This window comes from Chamaea fasciata, unplaced genomic scaffold (genome assembly GCF_029207755.1).
Source record: "Chamaea fasciata isolate MVZ Bird 193981 ecotype frontalis unplaced genomic scaffold, bChaFas1.0.hap1 SCAF_1, whole genome shotgun sequence".
NCBI lineage: Eukaryota > Metazoa > Chordata > Aves > Passeriformes > Sylviidae > Chamaea > Chamaea fasciata.
The window spans coordinates 34,430,480-34,450,242 of record NW_027094086.1 but is presented as its reverse complement, the minus strand read 5'-3'; the positions used below and the strand labels follow the sequence as shown (position 1 = coordinate 34,450,242).

At 39.7% G+C, this 19,763-nt stretch overlaps 1 protein-coding gene and 1 long non-coding RNA gene across 2 annotated transcripts in view; one reads left to right on the top strand and one right to left on the bottom strand.

Moving 5' to 3' along the window:
* Window positions 1–14,567: 14,567 nt before the first annotated feature.
* Window positions 14,568–15,847, bottom strand: LOC136287580 (uncharacterized). Its single transcript, XR_010720180.1, has 2 exons — window positions 15,339–15,847; window positions 14,568–15,223 (listed from the first exon to the last, which is right to left on the bottom strand). It is a non-coding gene; the product is annotated as an uncharacterized lncRNA (long non-coding RNA).
* Window positions 15,848–15,992: 145 nt separating this feature from the next.
* Window positions 15,993–19,763, top strand: part of CUNH8orf34 (chromosome unknown C8orf34 homolog) — a 149,888-nt gene continuing 146,117 nt past the window's right edge. Inside the window, exon 1 of the mRNA XM_066180355.1 lies at window positions 15,993–16,438. Within this exon, the coding sequence (XP_066036452.1) occupies window positions 16,370–16,438 (69 nt within the window). The 5' untranslated portion in view covers window positions 15,993–16,369. The remainder of the gene's footprint in view (window positions 16,439–19,763) is intronic.

Genomic DNA, 19,763 nt, shown 5'->3' with positions numbered 1-19,763 from the left:
TCTTAACTGTCTAAACATTCTAAAGAAAAATGTACTTTTTCAAAAAAAAGGCGGTTTAAGTACACTCTTCTGTTAAACCTTTTTTTTTTCAGCCAGAAACCAAGCAATTTGTTTGTTTGTTTGCTTGTTTTGGGTTTGGTTGGTTTTTTTTCTTTTTTGCGCAGTTTTTCACACTGCAAATCATAAGGAATATATTTTATATGTTACAGATATGGCTCAGTTTGCCTTTGGACCACAGAATGGCTTAAAGGACATTTTCAAAACCCTTTTTAGCCCGAATTTTCAAAGTTGTTATGACATTCTAGCATGAACCTGACCTTGCCCTGACCGACAGCCTGATAAAGAAATACAGTCAATGTTAATGTCATATCATTTGGGGGTTTGCATATCTGCTGGCATCAACAGAAAAGAAAAGCTCATTCTTTACTTTGAATGTTCAAAGTCTTATTTTGAAACTGACAGTATCTGGTACTTTAGAACAAACATAAGGTTACATCAAAAGCAACCATTACCACGAAAATGTTTTTTTAGACTTAAGCGTGGTAATTTTGTTTTGTTTTAGTTTGTGTTAAAGTTACGCAAAATAGAAGTTAACTGTAAACATACACACTTTCGTCTGCTATATGTAAGAAGACATTATTGAAATCAATGAAACCATTTTTGTCTGCTCCAAAATGTTATTTCATCTTAAGCACTTTGTAACACAACTGTGTGTGCATTGCAGGAGTAAAAATTACTGTCTGCCATGGCTTTTGGGAAGATTTTTGTTGTCTTCCCTACCAGGATTTTGCATAAATTGTGTACTATATATAAGATCTAAATACAGCCAAATGTAGATTGGGGGGGGGGGGGGGGGCGTGTGGAATTATGGAAGGTTTGTGTGAAAGGTTTCTGTGCTTTCACCTTGTGTGAAAGCTGTAATTGAAAACAAAAGGAACTAGAACGTTCCTATTCACATTCTGTTGTAAATATTGATAATGGTTGGCCTAACCACTGAAATATGGAGACTTTTCAAATTAACTGTGCTTTGGTGTTATTTTTTCAAGGCACTTATAATCAGACATGGAATCTTGTACTTTTTTATCTACTCTTTTTCATTCCTCAGGCATCATAAATACAGCCATATATATAGACACATCTGTACACATGTACACACACGTACATAAACATATGTGTGTATGCACATATTTAAATATGGCCTTTCCTTTTGCATTTGCCTTGGCTTTTTTTCTTTTCCATTTGTCCTGTTTGTCTCTGTGGCCTGGTCTCACACGTCCTGAGGTGCAGATCCATTCCTTACGATTCTGTGCTTATGAAGCTACAAGTTCTGTAAAGTTAAGCACGTATATAAATACTTCCAAGGAACAAGGATCTGTTTGTCTCTAGGCATCTAAATGTAAACATCTGGATATTACATCTATTTAATTTTGCAATTTCTATGACTTCCGGTACGACAAGACTAAATTGCCTATATGATCCTACTGGCCTTGACTCCTCTACTAGATACTGGAAATACTATACATTACATGTAATGTGGATTGCCACTGAATTGCGGTAGGCAATTTCTATCTCTTGTGCCTTCTTATTTTGCCCTGAGTGTCTTTATCTAGGAGTTTCTAACCATTCGGAATTACACAGTGAATCTTTTCCTGACCAAAAAAATTGTTCAGTTTGTCATCACTTTTTAATTACTGAGTTTTCCTTCCCATTTGTAAATATTTTTGGATCTTTTATATGTTATATGATGTCAGATTTTTTTTTCAAAGTATCACTTGTTCTCCAGATGCAAAACTTGTTTGGCTTTGCTGTATAAAACCCCCCACAAAAGCAAAAGCTGCCACTAAAAGCATTAGTTCTGTTGGAATGTCATATACGTACATTTATATGTCTTTATATAACATGTTTTCCTTGCATAGAGAAGACCTGCCTTAAAGTATTTTAAACATTTTTAAATTAACATATATGCACATCAGAGGAAATGCATACATGACCAAGGAAGTTGGAGGTAATAAGGAGTTGTAAATTTTGTCCATGTTATCTGTTGAAATACCTACCCGAAGAAGACACTGAAACCATTTAGTAGATATTGTGCTTGAAGTTTTAATCCTAGTCTAAAGAAAAATATTTTTTAAAATTTGTTTTATGATTCACCTTTCCAGTTCTGATATTTATCAGTAGTCTTCTACTAAATTCCATAAGCTAGTTATTGTTTTGCTGTTGGGTTTGTACTGCATTTTCTGTCATATTCCTCAAATTCCTACCTTTATTCACCTCAGATAGCCCCTTTGTCCACAGAAATTCCTGATATCTGCGTGACTGTAAATTTTTATTATATGTGTGAGTGGTAATAATATTACTTAGACAAAACCCTTCTGAGGAAGGAAGTTGAATTTGGTCAGGAACTGGAATCCATTGTTCACCTCACAAAGACTTTGTGCAGTCTCTTCTAGATAATTTTGGCATTAAATCACTTCAGATTAATTATAAAAATGCAAAACACTAGTTCAATTTTCTGAAGCCCCTTTAACAATTTTGGATGAGCAGCCAAACCTGGTGCAGCCTGATCTAAATTAGTTTGTATGAGCTGATGAGATCACAAATCAGCAAGAACTAAGGTTCATTTCTGCCACCACCTAAGAAACACAATGACCATATACAAAAGAAAACCATAAGGACTTCCTAATTACATTAAAAACTAAATATGGACATATGCATAATACCATCTCAGTAGCTAAAAGCTGCAAAATAAAGTACTCATTTATAGTAGAAAACTGACAGTAGCTGTTCACTGTGATTCTGAAAGTTCATGCTGACTGCCAGACAGAGGAAAGAAAGGAGGAAGACATAGGGCAGAGGAAGTTTTTTGGGGTTTTTTTTTTTCTTTTTTTTTTGCAGTGACAGTTACACCTGTGAAAGCCATAAACTTCCTTACGTCCTGGCTAGCTTCTGCCACACTCTGTGTAAGGAACCTATAAATGGCCTCATGCATAGACAAGAAGAGTTATTGTAAAAGGTGCTGACCGAAAACTCCTAGATGTTAGATCTTCTTTAGCTGAAACTTTAAGGGGTCTTGCATAGTTCTATTGCAAATACAAATGTGTGCACCATTGCAGAACTGGGTAAGACAAGGCCAATCCAAGCAATCTGTATCTTTGCCAAGTTCACATAGTTGTAGTTCTTGTAGTAGTTGTTTACTCTATATTGACTTATAAAAAGGGATAAAACAGTGGGATGAGTGGAAAGTTCACAATACCCTTTGTAATGCATTAAGCTGTACATTCTTGTTTTGTAAGGAGAAACATGTATACCAAAGACCTTTTCTACCCGTCAACACATTATAAATTATTGGAAGATTTCTACTTTGCACATGTGTTAGAAATTCCTAACTAGAAAAGCTACTGCCTTTTTCAGAAACTGGTAGAAAGTAACACTTTTATACAGAAAAGTCAGGCCTGGCAGTCTCATGGCCTAGTCTAACACAGAACAGGAAAACTGTTCTTTCTAGCATCCTGACCCAAGAAATTTAAAATTTCTGAAAAACTTAAAAACTCTCCTGCATTACCTAGGAGTGAAGTTCAGGTGAACATATGCAAAGTGCTGATAGAAAATACAGCACCATGGAAATGCCTTTGTAACAAGTAGCATTTTTTTTTCAGCTGGATCACACTTTTGAAAGGTTTCACACATTTTAAATGTGATTATGCTGTGGCTGTCACTTTGGCTAAGTGTTGGGTAGCATTTTAAGTCTTTTGGGAGGCATATTAATATCAGACTGCAAATTATAATCGCAGTTCGTGGAACAGAATGTATATGAAACCTATTTGATTCCTAGTCCGCCACTAGAGAATTTTTTATCTATATGTCCCTATTTCTCATTTTTTTGTCCAAACTGACATTACTTTTGTCATTAGGATAGATCAGCCACTGTAATTTATATCTTCCCAAACCTCAGCTCCACTCCACTTATTAAAACCATACTAGCTCTTCCTGCAGTATGCATTTTGCACATATTTTATATCTGATTTTATTGTAATAACTCCTTTCTTAATGTTCCTTCAGCTCATAATCTTTTTGCTCTGCTTGGCATGCACCTTGGACTATATCCAAAATAGCCTCTGATCTTATTTTCCAGTAGCTCATATGAGAAAACACAACTGATCTTATCCTTTAGCTCATTGCCACTGTTGTATTCCACATAATTTTTTTTAGTCATCCTATAATTTTTATTTCACTCACTCTACACATTTTATGGAAGCTCTGTAGGACATATATAGGACTTATCCCTTTAAAGATCACTTTTGTGTCCAAGCAATCTACAAGCATCGCTTCTCCTGCCCTCGATGATGAGTGCTAGTGGCGAATCTTATTCTCTGCAATTGTTGAGCTCTAAGAAAACAGCGTTATTTTTTCATCTCTGAATCATCTGGGACATCTTTTTTGTCCATTGGGAACTTTATGTGGCAGGACACTGAAGGCTGCATGTGTCCTCACACTCTTGACTTTCTGTGCGTGCATAGGACAAGGCTAATTTACAGGCTATGAAAAGAAAGGATGTTTTAGGGCTCAAACAGTTCCTTCATCCCATGTTCTCCTGTCAATTCTTTTTGAAATGATACTCTGATTCCTTCCCTCCTCCCCTGCTGAGCATTGCTGGCAGTATGGCTTTCTTTAATCCTCTGTGGCACTCTTAACTCCATTACCACACTCTGCCGCTTTATCCTTTGCCTCGGAGTCTGAGGGCAGAATTTCATACAAGAACATTATGTCTTAATCCACTAATTTTGATGTATATAAGCCTCTCTTTCAACAGTCTTGTAATTATATTATGTTCTCATAAAATAAACTACAATTACAGTCAATTTCCTGATCTAGCTTCTACACAGACCAATTGCATTATATTTGTCTTTAAACATATTGTATACATTTGCATTTTTGATATGTTGTTTTTCAAGCCTCTCGAATGTGAACTGAAATGAAATTACACTCTGTTTTGTACTTGTAAAGGAAAATGTCCTCTTTCCAGTTCCTTCCTTTTTAATGCTCTGCTTTCTGTGAACATTTAAACTACTTTATAAATACTTTAAGATATATTAAAAATATTTTAAAAATAATTCCCAGGTGGCAGTTTCTCTCCTGTTCTCTTTAGGTATTATCCTCATAGGAGGTAGAAGTAATTTCAATGTCTTTCAGAAATTGGAACCACAGAATCTTGAAACATAACGTTGTGGGTTTTTTTGGTTGGTATTTTGATATATTGAAAGAAAATCTGGAGAAGATGTCCATATGCTATCCAGCTTTTGGCTGGAATGTACTTGTATAAAATGGGGGTTATGATGGAAAGGGGTTTCATATTTGAAACAGCAGTTTATTCAGATAGCAAGAAACATTAACTACAAGGATAATATTTCTTATTGCTATTTTACTTTAAACTAAGGAAAAAGGTTTGTTTTCAGGAGATTTGGCTTTGTCATGAAACCGACTGTATGTAACTTGTTAACTCATGGTAGTGTATATCCCTGTTAAAATGCACTGAAGTAAAAAACAACTCATCAATTTGGACCAGTCAATCATAACTCTATAAAGAAAATATATTTCTGCATAATGTCATTATGGTCATGCATAATGAAACAACTGGACATTCATTTGTAAGCTAAAAATAAGTAAACATTTTGTTGGGATGCTAGCAAATAAATGATTTGGAGAAATATCCCAAATATTAACATTCCAATGAACGAGGCAGAATATAAACTTTCAATCGTTGCAGACTATGGAACAGGTAAATGAGGACACAAAGAGGGAATAAGTGCAGTAACTGAGATTAAAACACTCTAGAAAAGAATGGTGGAGAAAAGGACGATTGAAGGATTTGAACATCAGTGCAACTTCAATACTAGTGCAGAAGTGAATGGAGCTTCATGATGGAGGAGGACACTTGCAGTACATTAATTCTTTCCATAGAGCTGCTATGTGACAAATAATTATTTTTCTGACTTAAGGACCTTGAATAGAAAGGCAGAAATGGTGATTCCCCAAAACAAAACTTTACCAGTGGTGGAGACAGAAGACTAAATCAATAATCTTCTGAGGAAATATCTCCTAATGTCATTGGAACAAAGTTGTACTGAAGCTCATGAATGTCTTTATAATTGAACTGAAACAACACATCTGCAGAAACAGAACAGAAGTATCTTTAGAGAGACTTCTTTGAAGATACACAGAAGTATCTTAATTACAAATGTTTCAGCATAAAGCAGATGAGGACATAACAAACCCTAAAGCAACTAAAACTGATATTCCTATCCTTGAAACCCATGTTAGTGTCTGGATTGAGAATAGTTAGGGTAGATCCTGGGATACAGAACTTTTTCAGTGGCAGGAATGCTTCATATATTCCAAAGTAAAAAGGTAGAAGAGATAGTGGGGTATGTTAGAAGCCTTTACTGACTAAACAGAAAACTCAGTGGAAAGTAGGAAAAGAGAGAGAGATACTGATTTTTCTGTAGGAAAATACATTGTTAGTGAACATCTGGATTATTTTGTGTGATGTACTTAGGTTCCAAAAATTAATAATCTTTATTTCTTTTTTACCCCCACATTCTTATAGAATTTGAAGAGCATCCTTACTAATAAACAATAATGAAATAGATAATGCACTCATCTACTCTAAAAGAAAATGCACTCATCTCTTTTGAGAAACTCTCGATAATAGTCATAAATTCTAAATAAGAAATGAACGGGGGGAAAGAAATAGGAAAAACATGATTAAGACAGGTACTACATTCCTGAATGGGCTTGTGGATAAATTGTTTAGCAGAATGCTCACCACCACTTCCATCTCTGTATCAGTCCAGATAACTATCTGAATTGATTCTCTAAACCTTTTGAAATGTTCCAAATACCATTTTCCTAAAGCTCAGTAATAGCAACTTTTGTACATGCTCACAATATGTTGATGATAGTGTTATCTTTCTTACATTTTCTCTGGTATGAACAGACAGCTCATTCATGGTTGTTTTTTTTTTTTCCCCTCAAGTGCAGCATATTGCTACTTACAAAAAAGGCTGCACCAACAAAACTGGCAGAAATGTAATTTTAAAAATCCTTTTCAAAGCTTCAGGTTTTCTGTTTTTTTACCCATTATCTTTACTGTGGACCCGATACTGATTCTCAGTCTCTGTCTTACAGGTGTGATTCCAAATCTCTTGGAATATTTTCTTCCCTTCCTAGGTACAAATAGATAAATGTGTTGTTCACTTTGTCATTTTGACTAAACTGTCATCATAGCATAGTACAGCAAGCTTGGCAGATATCTTTTTCTAATGAACCATGATATCTGGTCTACAACTCTTTCCACATTCTCCAGCGAATTAATGTGGCACAATGCTTGATTCTAGCACTTTTCTCACTCACTCTGCTCATGGTATTTATGTAGATACAGTCACCTCCCTTAGTGGTTTCCCCATCAGTTAGTCTTTATGCTTCTCTCCATGTCTTTACAGCTTCTGTGCCATCATCTAGACATCATCAAAAAGTCATCATATAAATTCACAATTGTGAGTATCCCTGTTTCTACTTAAAAAATCTCTTCTCTACAGAATTTGCTGAAAAGCCTTGAAAGCTGGAAAAATTGTGACAAATTTCTTATGCTTTTCTTTGGTAATGCATTGAAGTCCCTAAATCACACTTTTGTAAATCATGTACAAATGCTTAACTTTTGTAAATCATGTACAAATACTTACCTGATAATTAGAAAACAGTTTTTGCTGTAAAGAAACCTACTATACTAAATTTCTACAGCACATTATGAAAAACCCACATTAGCTCTACATGGGTCAATTGGCATGAATATTTCAGACAAGAATTTCAGGACTGACTTCAGAAATTCAACCAGAATAGAACTGTGGTCCAACTCATGTAAACACTCTAGTAAGAAGATTTAAAGCAGATCTGCCAGTGATTACCAAAAAAGTAGAATCTTGACTCACTCTTATAAAACACAGTTAACAGTTGATTGACGTATTGTTTATAAGCATTGAATTAGTATCTTTTTATGTGGTCTATATTTCCATGCTTTTTCTTTTGAGGGAAAGTTGGTACCAACCCACTTATTATTTTTTATATACAGTCTGGAATTTAAGTTTCCTGATAAGAACATGACTTAAGCTAAAATATTTCTGTGAAAAAGACAATACATCCCTCTATTTGCATGAAAAAAGTTTCCAGCAAAATAACTGTCTACATATTTTCATTAAAAAAGCTTAGGCACATAGCTGGTCTCCAAATGAGCCTTTCAATTTTGCTGCAGATAATCCTTTATTTCCGAATTGTTTAGGACAATGAAGCTTATGAAATTTAAATTGCTTTATCAAGTGCTGGAAAATTAATCCTAGATTAAAAATACATTTTAAAATGTTATTAGGGATGTCATGTTACTAACAACAAGCCAACCTTTTCCCTTTATTTTCAGAAAGGAGACAAATTCAATTACATTTTTTCAAATTGTCTGATGTATATTCTTATTGTAATTCATATTATTTTATAAGTTCATACTTGGTAGTGGGAGACAGCTGTATGGCTAAGATTTGGAGTATCAGGTGGAAAATACAACTCACTATCAAGGCATCAGCCTATGAAGACGTGTGCACATACTGCTTTAGGAAAATCAGTTGAAACTTTCTGAAAGAAGTTAGATGCAAAAATGTTAAACACCAATTACTTTCGCAGCAGAAATATCATTCTCTCTTTCCAATTAAGCAAATCAGTCATGATGAAGTAACCCTGTGTCCAGTATTTTCCATGAGAAACAACCCAAGGGGATGGGTCCCAAGCCAAGAATTTTTCCACTTTAGAAAGAATCAGATGTGTGTGTGATGGTTGAAACACTGCCAAGGGCAAGCATTCAATGGCACATTCAGTCCAATGTCCTTGTCTCCCTCTTCAAGGACTGTAATGGGCATTGGCATTAATATTTCAAGGACTTCCTCTAATTTCACATCCCTCCAAGTGTAGGCAGCAATAACCTAAGGAGATATTATTACTGAATAGTTGCTAAGCTTCCTACTACAGGAAATTAAATGGGATCATTGCTAGCCTCCCTCTTACTAAAAAGCAATACATACCTCTTTGCCTGGATTTTTGTGTGAAGATAAGAATCTTTAGGTTAGTAAATTTTCCATTTTTAAGCTCTTGTCTCTGGATATTGTCTTCGAATCCAGCTCTATTAAGCCTGGAAAATAAGATACGGCGGCATTGCCAACTCATATATTTTTTTACCACTACTCCTTTTGTGTGATTTTTTTTTTTTCCTGACTCTACTTCCTGCAATCAAACGGCTACAGCAGAATCTTTGCCTTCATTATTAAAAGAAAGAGTTATTGGAGATCACAGATTTTTGTCAGGAAAGTAGGCAGGAGAGAAGGGGAGTTCAGAGGCCTTGAAACTGTGGAATTTAAAGATTTAAATTTTATTTCAGAGTATCTCTTGCTGAGTTTGGATTAGAACTGCTTCTTTTGTTTTAAGTGTTGGAAGATGACATTACTGGTATGATCGTTTAATATAATCCTGTTCATTCTTAGGTCTGTTCTGGTATTAAAAACCAGCCTGCAAAACAGCCTCCTGTTATGTTCTGGGGATTCCTGATGGGTAATAAGAATCCTTGACTAATCTCAACTTGCACTGTTGAGCAGAGAAGTCGAAGTTGTGTAGATAAGAGCCAACTCAACCATCTGAAAATCAGTTGTCCTATACTTCTGCTATCTAGATTGGCTTCTGCACAGGTTCACTCACTCTTCAGCAGCTTTAGTACCAGTACCTGCTTTCAGTAGCTTCCCAAATGAGGGTCTTACAGGCATCTAAGGCTTGACAGTCCTCCTAGGCTAGTTAGCTGTGACTGATCTCCTCTGATGGCCACATCTTCCTGCCCTTGAAAACGTCATCATCTAGCAAAACACTTCAAATATGTTTATCTTTAGCACCTGAAAAACCTAACTTGGATGTATGTTTTTAGCTAATAAAACATGCTGAAGAGCTTGGTGGTTCAGAGCCTACATAACTTTACCACTGCAAGTAATTAGGATACAGTTGGCAATACAAACATTTATAATAATTATGCAATGAGTGTACAAACATATTATAGGTTTAAAGACCCTTAAGTAAACTTGCTGTCTGAATACAAATGTAATGGCTGCAGCATGAAGCAGCCTTGCCAGCTGAGTCAGACTCAGCACTTGTTTGTGGCCATGGCTGAAATGTCCCTGCAAAGCAGTTCACGATGTGGTAACCTATGTCAGAACAGTATGATTCTTTATTCCCCTCTAGTGGCTGGTCTGCATAGTATTAGTTACTAGTCGAGGGCTAGAAGAACTAGACCAGACTATTGGGACAGCAGGACATGCCAAAAGGTTTTGGTTCAGTCCCTGCTGCCATCCACACTACCAGAAAGCCAACAGTGCACAGAAAAAATGGTCTGTGCTCTGGCAGTGATACAGAAGGAGGGGAAAGGAACAGTTTTTGAAGGGTTGACGTTTTATATTCTTAGTCACTACCAAGTAATTAAATTAATAGTTTTATCCCTCAGAAAGGAAGAAGATTGTAACTGTCAGTAGGTGTTGCAAGTAGTTTATTTAATTACTTTAGACCCTGGGTGTCAGCGAAGTCAAATATGAACCTGGCCAATCCACCTCCAGGAGGGTACTAAGAGTTCTGCTTTGCAGCTGGCTTCTGAATGAAGCCTGTCTGCAGTCTTCCATAATGCAAATAAGAGTAAATTCTCAGAGCATTATTTGTCATTGAAATGTATTCAATATATACAGCCAACTCTATTACCAATATTCTCATAAGCACTGCTACTTTTACTTATGTATTATGTTAATGTATAGCCAAACAGAAAGAAGACAACCATAAAGGTGCTAAAAATGGATATAAGCTGCACTAAAGGCTTGAAATAGTAGCGATTTCTATTAATGGTTGGATTGCTAATATGATATGAGCTAAATTCTTTAAGTTGAGATGGAATTTTTTTTCTGAATAGGATGAGAGCATTCCCAAACAAATCATTGGAAGCAGGAACGTGAAAATGATACATGAAAACAGATTACAGAATACATCTGAGAATAGGAGGAGTCAAAGAGGCAGACACTCATCCTCCTTAAGCACAGTGGGGGTTTATGAATCTTGGATTTTCCAGTGGTTTGTTCTTGTCCTTTCGAGAGCCTGAGGATAATGCAAACTTTCAAGTTCCCAAAAGCCTTCTGCCCTGCAGAGAATAGGAAATCTTTTACCACAGAGGCTGTTTGTGGTCAAGATCACAACGTGTAAGGGACAAAATATCCAAACCACAGGTTGAATCCTCTATGAGAATGAAGATACAAAGAAATCCTTGCTCTTTACAACAAGTTTTGGTCAAGTCCAGATTTTGAAGATGTATGTCTCCTATCTTGGTGTGAACAGAAAACCAAAGAAAGGATATTTGACATAGTTTAAATTCAAGTTCGTGGATGCATTATAATTTACTGAGTATATTTAAAAAAACCCACCAGACAAAACTAAGTGTACAAAATAACCCCTCCAGTGATGTTATTCCCAATTCTGTCAGTTAACTTGATATGGGATAAAAGGTAAATTGGATATTTCAGCATAATACAGTAAGATGCTTCAATTTCTTTTGAGAACATGCCATCTGAGCAGATCCATTTTTAGGGGAATACTAAATAAAAAGCAAGATGACTGCTTTCTAGGTAAGGAACTGCTAGACCATCATTTTAAATAGTTTGGCGCACTGCAATTTTGAGCCAGTGTGTGTGTGCATGTGTGCTTTTTTAGAAAATTTTACAACACGGGTTTGTAATGTTCCAAGGCCATGCTTTGGCAATAAAAAATAATGTCTCATTTATAAAGTGCAGGGACTCAGAGATTTTATTCTCCTGGATGTAACTTCAATTGCATTTTTTTAAAAGTACAAGGATACTTTAAGAACTGCATTTAGTCAGCTGTTGACTAACGGCTTTTAGCTCTTCATGAAGCAGATAATGACTTTGCATAGAATATCAAACTCAATAGAAACATTCACAGTAACGGAAGAAGAATACTTTGTTATAGAGTTATTACATGAAAGGAAACATTGACAAAAGAAAAAGCTTTCTAAGGAAAACATCGCCATGTTTTGATGAATGCTAGCTCTTTTAATGTGCCTGCTACTTTTTCTGTTCTCTGTAATTGTTTTTGAAAGGTTTGTTAAGGAATTTCTGACTATTTTTGACAGTTGAGACATAAAGCACTTAATGGGAACTAGAAAGCCATTTAAAGGTTTGTAATAAATTCATATATTGCTACTATATTTCTCTTAGATTGTAATGTCTCTTTTGTACTCCAGATGCCATCTCAAAAAATAAACTTCGTACAGAGCATATGGATCAAATTTTAGCCAGAAGGGAAAAAACTGTTGACTTGGCACTCAGTATTTGTGACCCACAGAGTATCTTTACAGCCAGCCAAGTCATCAGTTTCCTTTTCTGCTAGGCAGTGGCAGCTCTGACTCCAGAAGAACACCTTTGCATGTGAAGCCTGGGTAACTTAACTCTGGCAATGATGAATGGGTACTGCAACTGACTGCAACTTTGAAAATTCAGCGCTCAGCATTGGAACTGCAGCAAACTTATTCCTGAAAAATGGATGGCAGGACTGAAATGATGTAGAATTTTATGGAAGTATTTAATGGGTCCCTACTCTAGTGAAGTCCTTGAACCGAGTATGTCAAAACAGAAATGACCTATCAAAAAATGCACACTGTTCTCTCGAAGAAAAGAGTGGAAGGTGAGAAAGCCACCAACAAACGATGGTAAGAAGCAGGGAGTTCAGATATGACAGGCACAGACACAGGATAATAACTGAATAGTGTGGTCATGAGCATCTTAAAATTAGCCCTGTTCTTTTGACTCTTTCTCCTTGTTTTTGAGAATCTTGTTTTGTGAGGTGAATATATTTTAAAATTGGGATATTTTTCATTTTTTTATGGCTCTGTGCAAATTCTTTCAGTCATTTCTGGTTTTGCAGTTCACTGCTGAGTGCTCTATAGATCTGCATGCTGTATACTGCTCCGGAAAGAAAAATATCCATGAAATGAAACCAGAACCATAGCAAAGCACAATATAGAGACTATATTTTATTACTTAGGTTGTAAAGTAATTTAGTGTTCAGCTGCTCATACAAAAAGGTTGCTAAAAGTAACAAAAATTCAGGCATGCCTAAATCAGTAATTTTAATCCAAGAGATTTTTTGCTTTAGTATTAAGATGAAAGTTATTTTTAGAAGGCTATTAATACCAGTTTTAAAAACTTAGAATACCTTAAATTTTAAAAATGTTTTTCTCCTAACAACTAAGAGGACAGCAGAGACATATCCAACTTTCTGTGCTCATTTGCAAATCACATGTATTTATTGATTGCTATCTTGGTGTGGCATGTCTTAAGTCTAGTGACAGTTTTAGTGCTTTTTTGGGAAAAAAGAGAATAGAGTGCTATCAGTGAAGTTCCTTTTCCTCTTATACCATGTCACTCAGTCTGTGCTCTCTGCAGGAGATGCCTGAACTCCCATATTTTAGCACTCAGGTGGCTTTACTGTCAGGGAACTGCTGAAGACCTTCAACTAGGTAACAGTAACAAGAAGCTCTTGGTAAGGAACTGTTTTCATGTCTCCCTAAAGTACCTAATCCATATCAAGGGATAACCTGTCACTTAAGTCTCATGGGAGCTGAGGGAGCTCACAAGACGTGTCTGTTTAGAAAGTCAGTTCTGCATCTGGCCTTGGAAGCTTTCCCAGCCACAGCAGAACTGCCACTGTGTCTCCCAAGCCAACTGGAAAATCTAGATTATATGATTGGGTGAGAATTAAGTGAAGGAAAAATGGTCTAGGGAAAAAGAAAGCAAGAATTACAATGGACACCAAAATATCCAGCATCCTTGGTAGATATTCAAAGGTCATCTGGACATAGTGCTGGGCAATGAGATGTAAGTGAGTCTGCTGTAGTAGGGGGCTTGGACCAGTCCCTTCCAACCTCAACCATTCAGCCATTCAGTGGGAAGAAAGAAAAAACAAACCAAAACACAGAAATCCTCAAAACTCTGAGGTTTTAACAGTGAGATCTTGGTATCCATCTGATTGTACAATATGCAACCATAGATAGTGATCTTTAAAACCTCCTTTAATAAATTCTTTTTTCTATTCATATTGCTGACAGTCTTGTTTCTTTTCTTCAGTCCTCTTCCTGGTCTATACAAAGCAGTGACAGTTTGCAGGTCCTGATATGGCCACATGCCAGCAGGTCTGGAAGTGCTGCTACTTTGAGAAATCAGGCTCTCTAGGGCTATAGAAACCTATATTCTCATTTTTGCATCATGAGAGGGGGGCATCATTTTACAAAGTGGGAGGCTTTTATTTATTGGAGCAGTCTGGGTTCTGGTGAGATTTATAAAATTTTACAAACATCCTCATCTGATAGGAATCGTTAGAGCCACTACAGAGAACATGCATCACCAGCAATTACCCTTATGATCCTCATTAGGCTGATTAAACTAGCTTAGCACCATATTATTTAAGTGGCACCAGGCAGTACTTTGTTGAAGAAGATCCACTAAAACTCTGAGCTGATATGAATTTTAGAAGACTACCCACTAAGAATCCAAATTAAAAAAATGTGCCATTTTTAAGTGACTACTATGGAAACAAACACTGCCTCAGTAAGACTGGGATGAGCACATTCCAGCAAACCATTAAAGAATTCTCCAGGCCATTGCTTACACTACAGGATGCGCTGCAAGCTCTTTGTAATACACTTACACCTGACCTCCTTCTAGGTAGAAGCTTGAGGTTTAGGTCAGCACGGAGGACTTTGAAGTCAAACAACAGTCAATGGCTGTGGCAGCAGAACTCAGGATCTTTTGACTCCTGACAAAATTCATCCTTTTCTTTAGCGGTTTCTGAATCAGGAGACACTTGTACTCTCGCATTTGCAGAACACTGCTTGATTGGGAACAGGCAGCCTGATTCAGCAGATGTGTTAAATGTTCCCAATAGTCTTCAAAGCTGTTTTGTGTCTTTAAAAAAAATCCCTATTAAAGAAAAAGATTTTTTTCTTTTTTACCGATCAGGTTAATGTTAGTACAGCAGAAGCAGTTATTGCAGAACAGAAGTGTCAAACCCCAAGAAGCATGTTTTTGTTTGTTCTTCTCTAAACAGAGAGAGAGAGAGAGAAAAAAAAAGCTGGTTATGATCCTGCTTCCAGAAATGGTGGGATACTAATTACTTGAAGTGAAGACAGAATAAATACTGATTCTTTGATGTACCCAATAACTCACTACTCTCGGAAGCCAGCAGAATACTTCTTGTTTCCTCCATCGCGTTTTGGCCGAGGGCCCTTGGCTGCTTTCTGGAACTCAACACAACCTGCGACCAGAATGCACCTGCATAGCTACTCCAATTATTCCACTAAGATGCCCGTTGTACCTAACTGGGAATTTCATTGGCATCATAAGAAAGGTGGCATCTTAAGATTCAAAGATAATTTAAACAGAAATTAAGGAAAAGCGCTGGCTGTAGTCCTTGCACCCCCCTTCCCTGCTGGCAGCGCTACTCGTTTCCCTCCTCCGCGACCTTCCCTCAGCTGAAGTTTTCGCGGGGTGCCTCTCGCCGGGCGGCCCGCGGCGCTCACCCCCGCCCGGGGGACCGGAGCCAGGCGGGGACTCCTCACACGCCGACGGGGAGGGGGAGCCGCGGCTCCGCGGGGGCAAGCCCGTCCCCGGGCGGGCAGGGGAGCGGCGGAGGCAGAGCAGCCCCCGCCTCCCGCCCGCTCTCCTCCCCCTTCCCCCGCTCCCGCCTTTTGTGCGCCGAGCCCGGGCGTCAACGGGCGCCGGCGGCCGCGGAGCTGACAGGAGCCCGCGGCTATCGGCCTCGGCAGCGGCGCTGTGGCGAGGGCGGCAGCGCGAGCCGCGGCCGCTCCCGTCACCAAGGCGCTGCCTGGCACAGAAACACAGACAGAGACGGACTGACAGCCACACGCAGCGCGGAGCGGCGCGGCTCGGGGGCCGCCTTTGCAGCTCCTCTCCTCCCTGCAGCATGCTCCGCTCCAGGCAGCGCCCGCCCGCTGCTCCCTGAGGGCAGCCAGCCCCGCGCCCGGCTAAGCGGGAGACCGGCACCCGGCTCCCTGCCCCCGCCCCCAGTTACCTGAGTTAGCTCCGTCCCGGGCACTTCGGCAGCGCCTCCGCCCTCTCCCGCTGTGGCAGCCCTTGTGCAGCGGGGGAGTGAGCCGCCAGCAGCCGGAGGGACTGCAGCCGCCGCCGGGGGAGACAAGCTCAAACCCCCGCCCCCGGAGCTCTTCATGGCGTCTCACCAGCAGACCAGGATCCAAGCCTACCTGGAGAAGAATAAGATCGGTCCCCTCTTCGAGGTAAGGTGTGCTCTCGCCGGCCGGCTCTTCCGCGGCGGGCAGCGGTGGGGGCGGGCGTGCACGATGGCCGCGGCCCCCCGCGCAGCCCAGGTGAACGTAGGGGAGAGGATAAGTTTGAGGGGCTGCTTGGGCAGTGCCGGTAGCCCATGCCCCGTCCTGCCGCCCCGCACCACGCGTGTGCCCTCGTGTCCCTCCTCCACGCCCCTCCGAGCGCCGGAGCTCCGCGCAGCCCTCCCTCCCCGGCTATCCCGAGGATGAACCCCGCTTCTTCGCCCCGCCGCGGACGCGCCGCCCTCTGCTCCGCCCGATCCCGCGAGGGTCGTCAAACAGGTGCCCCTCCGCCCTCCCGTCCGCGGGCCGAGGCCCCGGGGCCGCCCCGCGGCGCTGCCGCCTCGCCCCGGCGGCCGCGGGACAGCGGCCCGGCCCCGCCGTCCGGCCGCGGGGAGCCGCGCACCCGCCGCGCACCCGCCGTGCGCTGCGAGGGGAGGCGGCGCTTCCGAACCCCCCCGGCTCCAGGGCGGCAGCGCCGAGCAGCGGGCACCGGGCGCGGCACGGCCCGCGGGGGAGCCCCGGGGCGCTGCCCCTCCGTGACCGGCCGGCGGTGAGGGACAGGTGGGTGCCTCCCACCGCGGAACACACCCTCTGCACCGAGCACTCGGGAAGAAGTCTGTCCTGCGAAAAGTCCGTGTCGATAGGGTTTTCTGAAATTTTTATCTGCAGTCACACACCGTGTTTTTGCTACAGATTTTCCCTTTTCTTACAACGATGCGCTTGCAGGGATTTGTAAATGCACAGATGTGCATGTTTTACTATTTCAGTATATAAGCTGCGAATACTTAGAATTTGAAAGGGTACTAGAGCAATCGTGATTATTACCATTTTATCATCCTGTTTCTCATGCAGTTTTAGGCATTTAAATGCACATATATTATGCACTGCACTCTGGCAGTATTATCACAAGGCACAAGTCTCCGTTTTTCAGTATTTAACTTGTTCTCAGTCAAGCTTACCCTGTGTGAAATCTCTTTTATTCTGGTGTGGTGAGTGCCTCATCTTCAGTGTATATTTTACCACCCCCCGCATAAGAAAGGTTTAAATTTTGTTAGAAAATTGTTCTTAAATGGTCTGTTTTTATATTTTTTGTGTGTATAGGCTGTTGAAGTAGACTGTGCTGGTTCAGTGCTAGCAGTGTTAGATATTTTTATTTTGCAGTAAATAAAGCCCCATTTGATGGAACAGTAACTGGGTACTAGGGAACAGCAGGTGATTTTTTTTACTTAAGGAATTCACAAACATGGAAACGTTTGTGTTGCTCAATTCCTGAATAAAATTCTGTTCAGTCAGCTGTGTTGCTGGGTCTATGTACGTAACTCACTCTTGTTTATTTCAGTGGGAATTCAGTGCTTTGGGGTTGTTCAAACCTTGACAGCTCTAATAGTCTTCTAAATTTCCTTAACCCATTGGTTTACACATTAAAATTCAAGTGAACTACTTGACATCTCTGTTCTGAGTCACTCTGTTTTGACCTAGTTTCTTTGTAGTATAAGATGCTTGTCTCTATTTGGATTTTGTAGGATGTTGTAGTTATCAATAGTGGAGAGAAAGATTAAGAAGTTCTATTTGTTTCAGCATTTCATGTATCACTGCATATTTCAGTAATCATTGTAATGTAGGAATTTCATTGTGACAGATAGAATGTGAAAGGCTCTCTGCATAACTGTGCAGGCTGTCTACAGGTTCTCAGTGCATTCCTATATACCAGGAAGGCTTTTGGTGTGAAATCCACTTAGACCTGAACACTAGTGACTGGTTTTAAGATCTAGGGTTATGGCATTCCTGCAGCTGTTTGCAGTTATTTTAATCCATTATACTGGGAGGAAGAAGATCATAACTCTTATCTCCTCTACTTCCTAATTGGCCATTTAAAATCCACTTGCATATTTAATTTTTTGATGTACTTTTTGTTCTCAACAGTTTATTGAAGATCTACAACCTGTGCTTGATCTTGTAGTCCTTAGAAGAAGGACAGGTATTTGAAATTGATGGGAATTGATCAAAAGCTGTGTACGGATGAATCTTGCACTCTATACTAGTATTCCTATTAGATGTGCTTTGTGGTGTTTCAGGAATTCCATGTGTTCACAGTTCAGATACAGTCACTAACACCTCAGTTTGTCGTGTGTCTGAAAGTTCTGACACATTGCAAATGGAGACCTGTACTTCGTTTTTCATCCAGCAACAGCTGGCATTTTCTTATACCACTTCTGGTTTGGATGCTAATCAACCATCACTTGTCATGGATGACAGCCATAATTTTTTTTTTCAGGAGTATTAATTTTCTAATACCAACTCAGAACAGAGTGGACTTGGATTCTGTTTTCTCCAGTGTTATTTGCTGAGCAGGTTGTGACTGTAATTGCTCAATAAATGCTTCAAGTCAACATTTTAGAGAGTGCAGGAAATCATACTGAGTAGCTGAGGGCTGTGACAGGAAAGAAGGACATGGAGAGAGGACCTGTGAGCTTTCTGAGATGAAGGCAGGGACAGTGATGCATATACAGATTGTATTTCATACTTGCATAATGAATAATCAGAGATCAGGGTGACTTTACACCATTGATTTTAGACAATTACAGAGGCACAGAATGCTGATGGATGGAACAGTTGGTGGTGGGTGTACTGAAGGTGAAGTACAATTCCCCTGCATTACAGTTAAGAGCAGTAAGAGCAGTAGTTGCTCTTGCTAGTAGGTCATTGTGTTCCAGTTGCTTGCAGTTATCCTGGTTGTGTCTGATTTCTCCCTTCTGTCCTGCATTTGTGACCTTCTGTTACAGTGGTTAGGAATTTTTGTACTTCATTAACCAGCAGTACCTACTTAAGAACATCTTTGCTGAGGTTTTGTGTAGTTTGACACTTGAATTATCTTCCTGATTTGTGTGAAAGAGAAGTGTTCGAGAGAAGTGCTGACACATGAAATGCAGGAAGACCTTAAGCTCTGCCTTGGTTAGAAAGTTTTCCTTCTCTATAAAGAAACATGGAGAGTAACCTCCTGGAGAAGGAATTAATGAGCTTAAGCTGACTCAGCAGGCATTGGTTTTCTACTGACTACCAGGATCTGTTAACACATAGTAGGAAGCCCTATATCACTCAGCTATGAACGGTTACTCAGCACAGATTCACTTGATTCCAAACGTTTTTACAAGGTAAATTCTTATTTATGGGTTAGAGGTGGGAAGGAAGGTGGACGGGAATTACTGTGTACATCTGAGACTGTGTCGATTTTGAGATTTAAGGCAGGTTGCAAAACAACTTCAATACTGCAGCC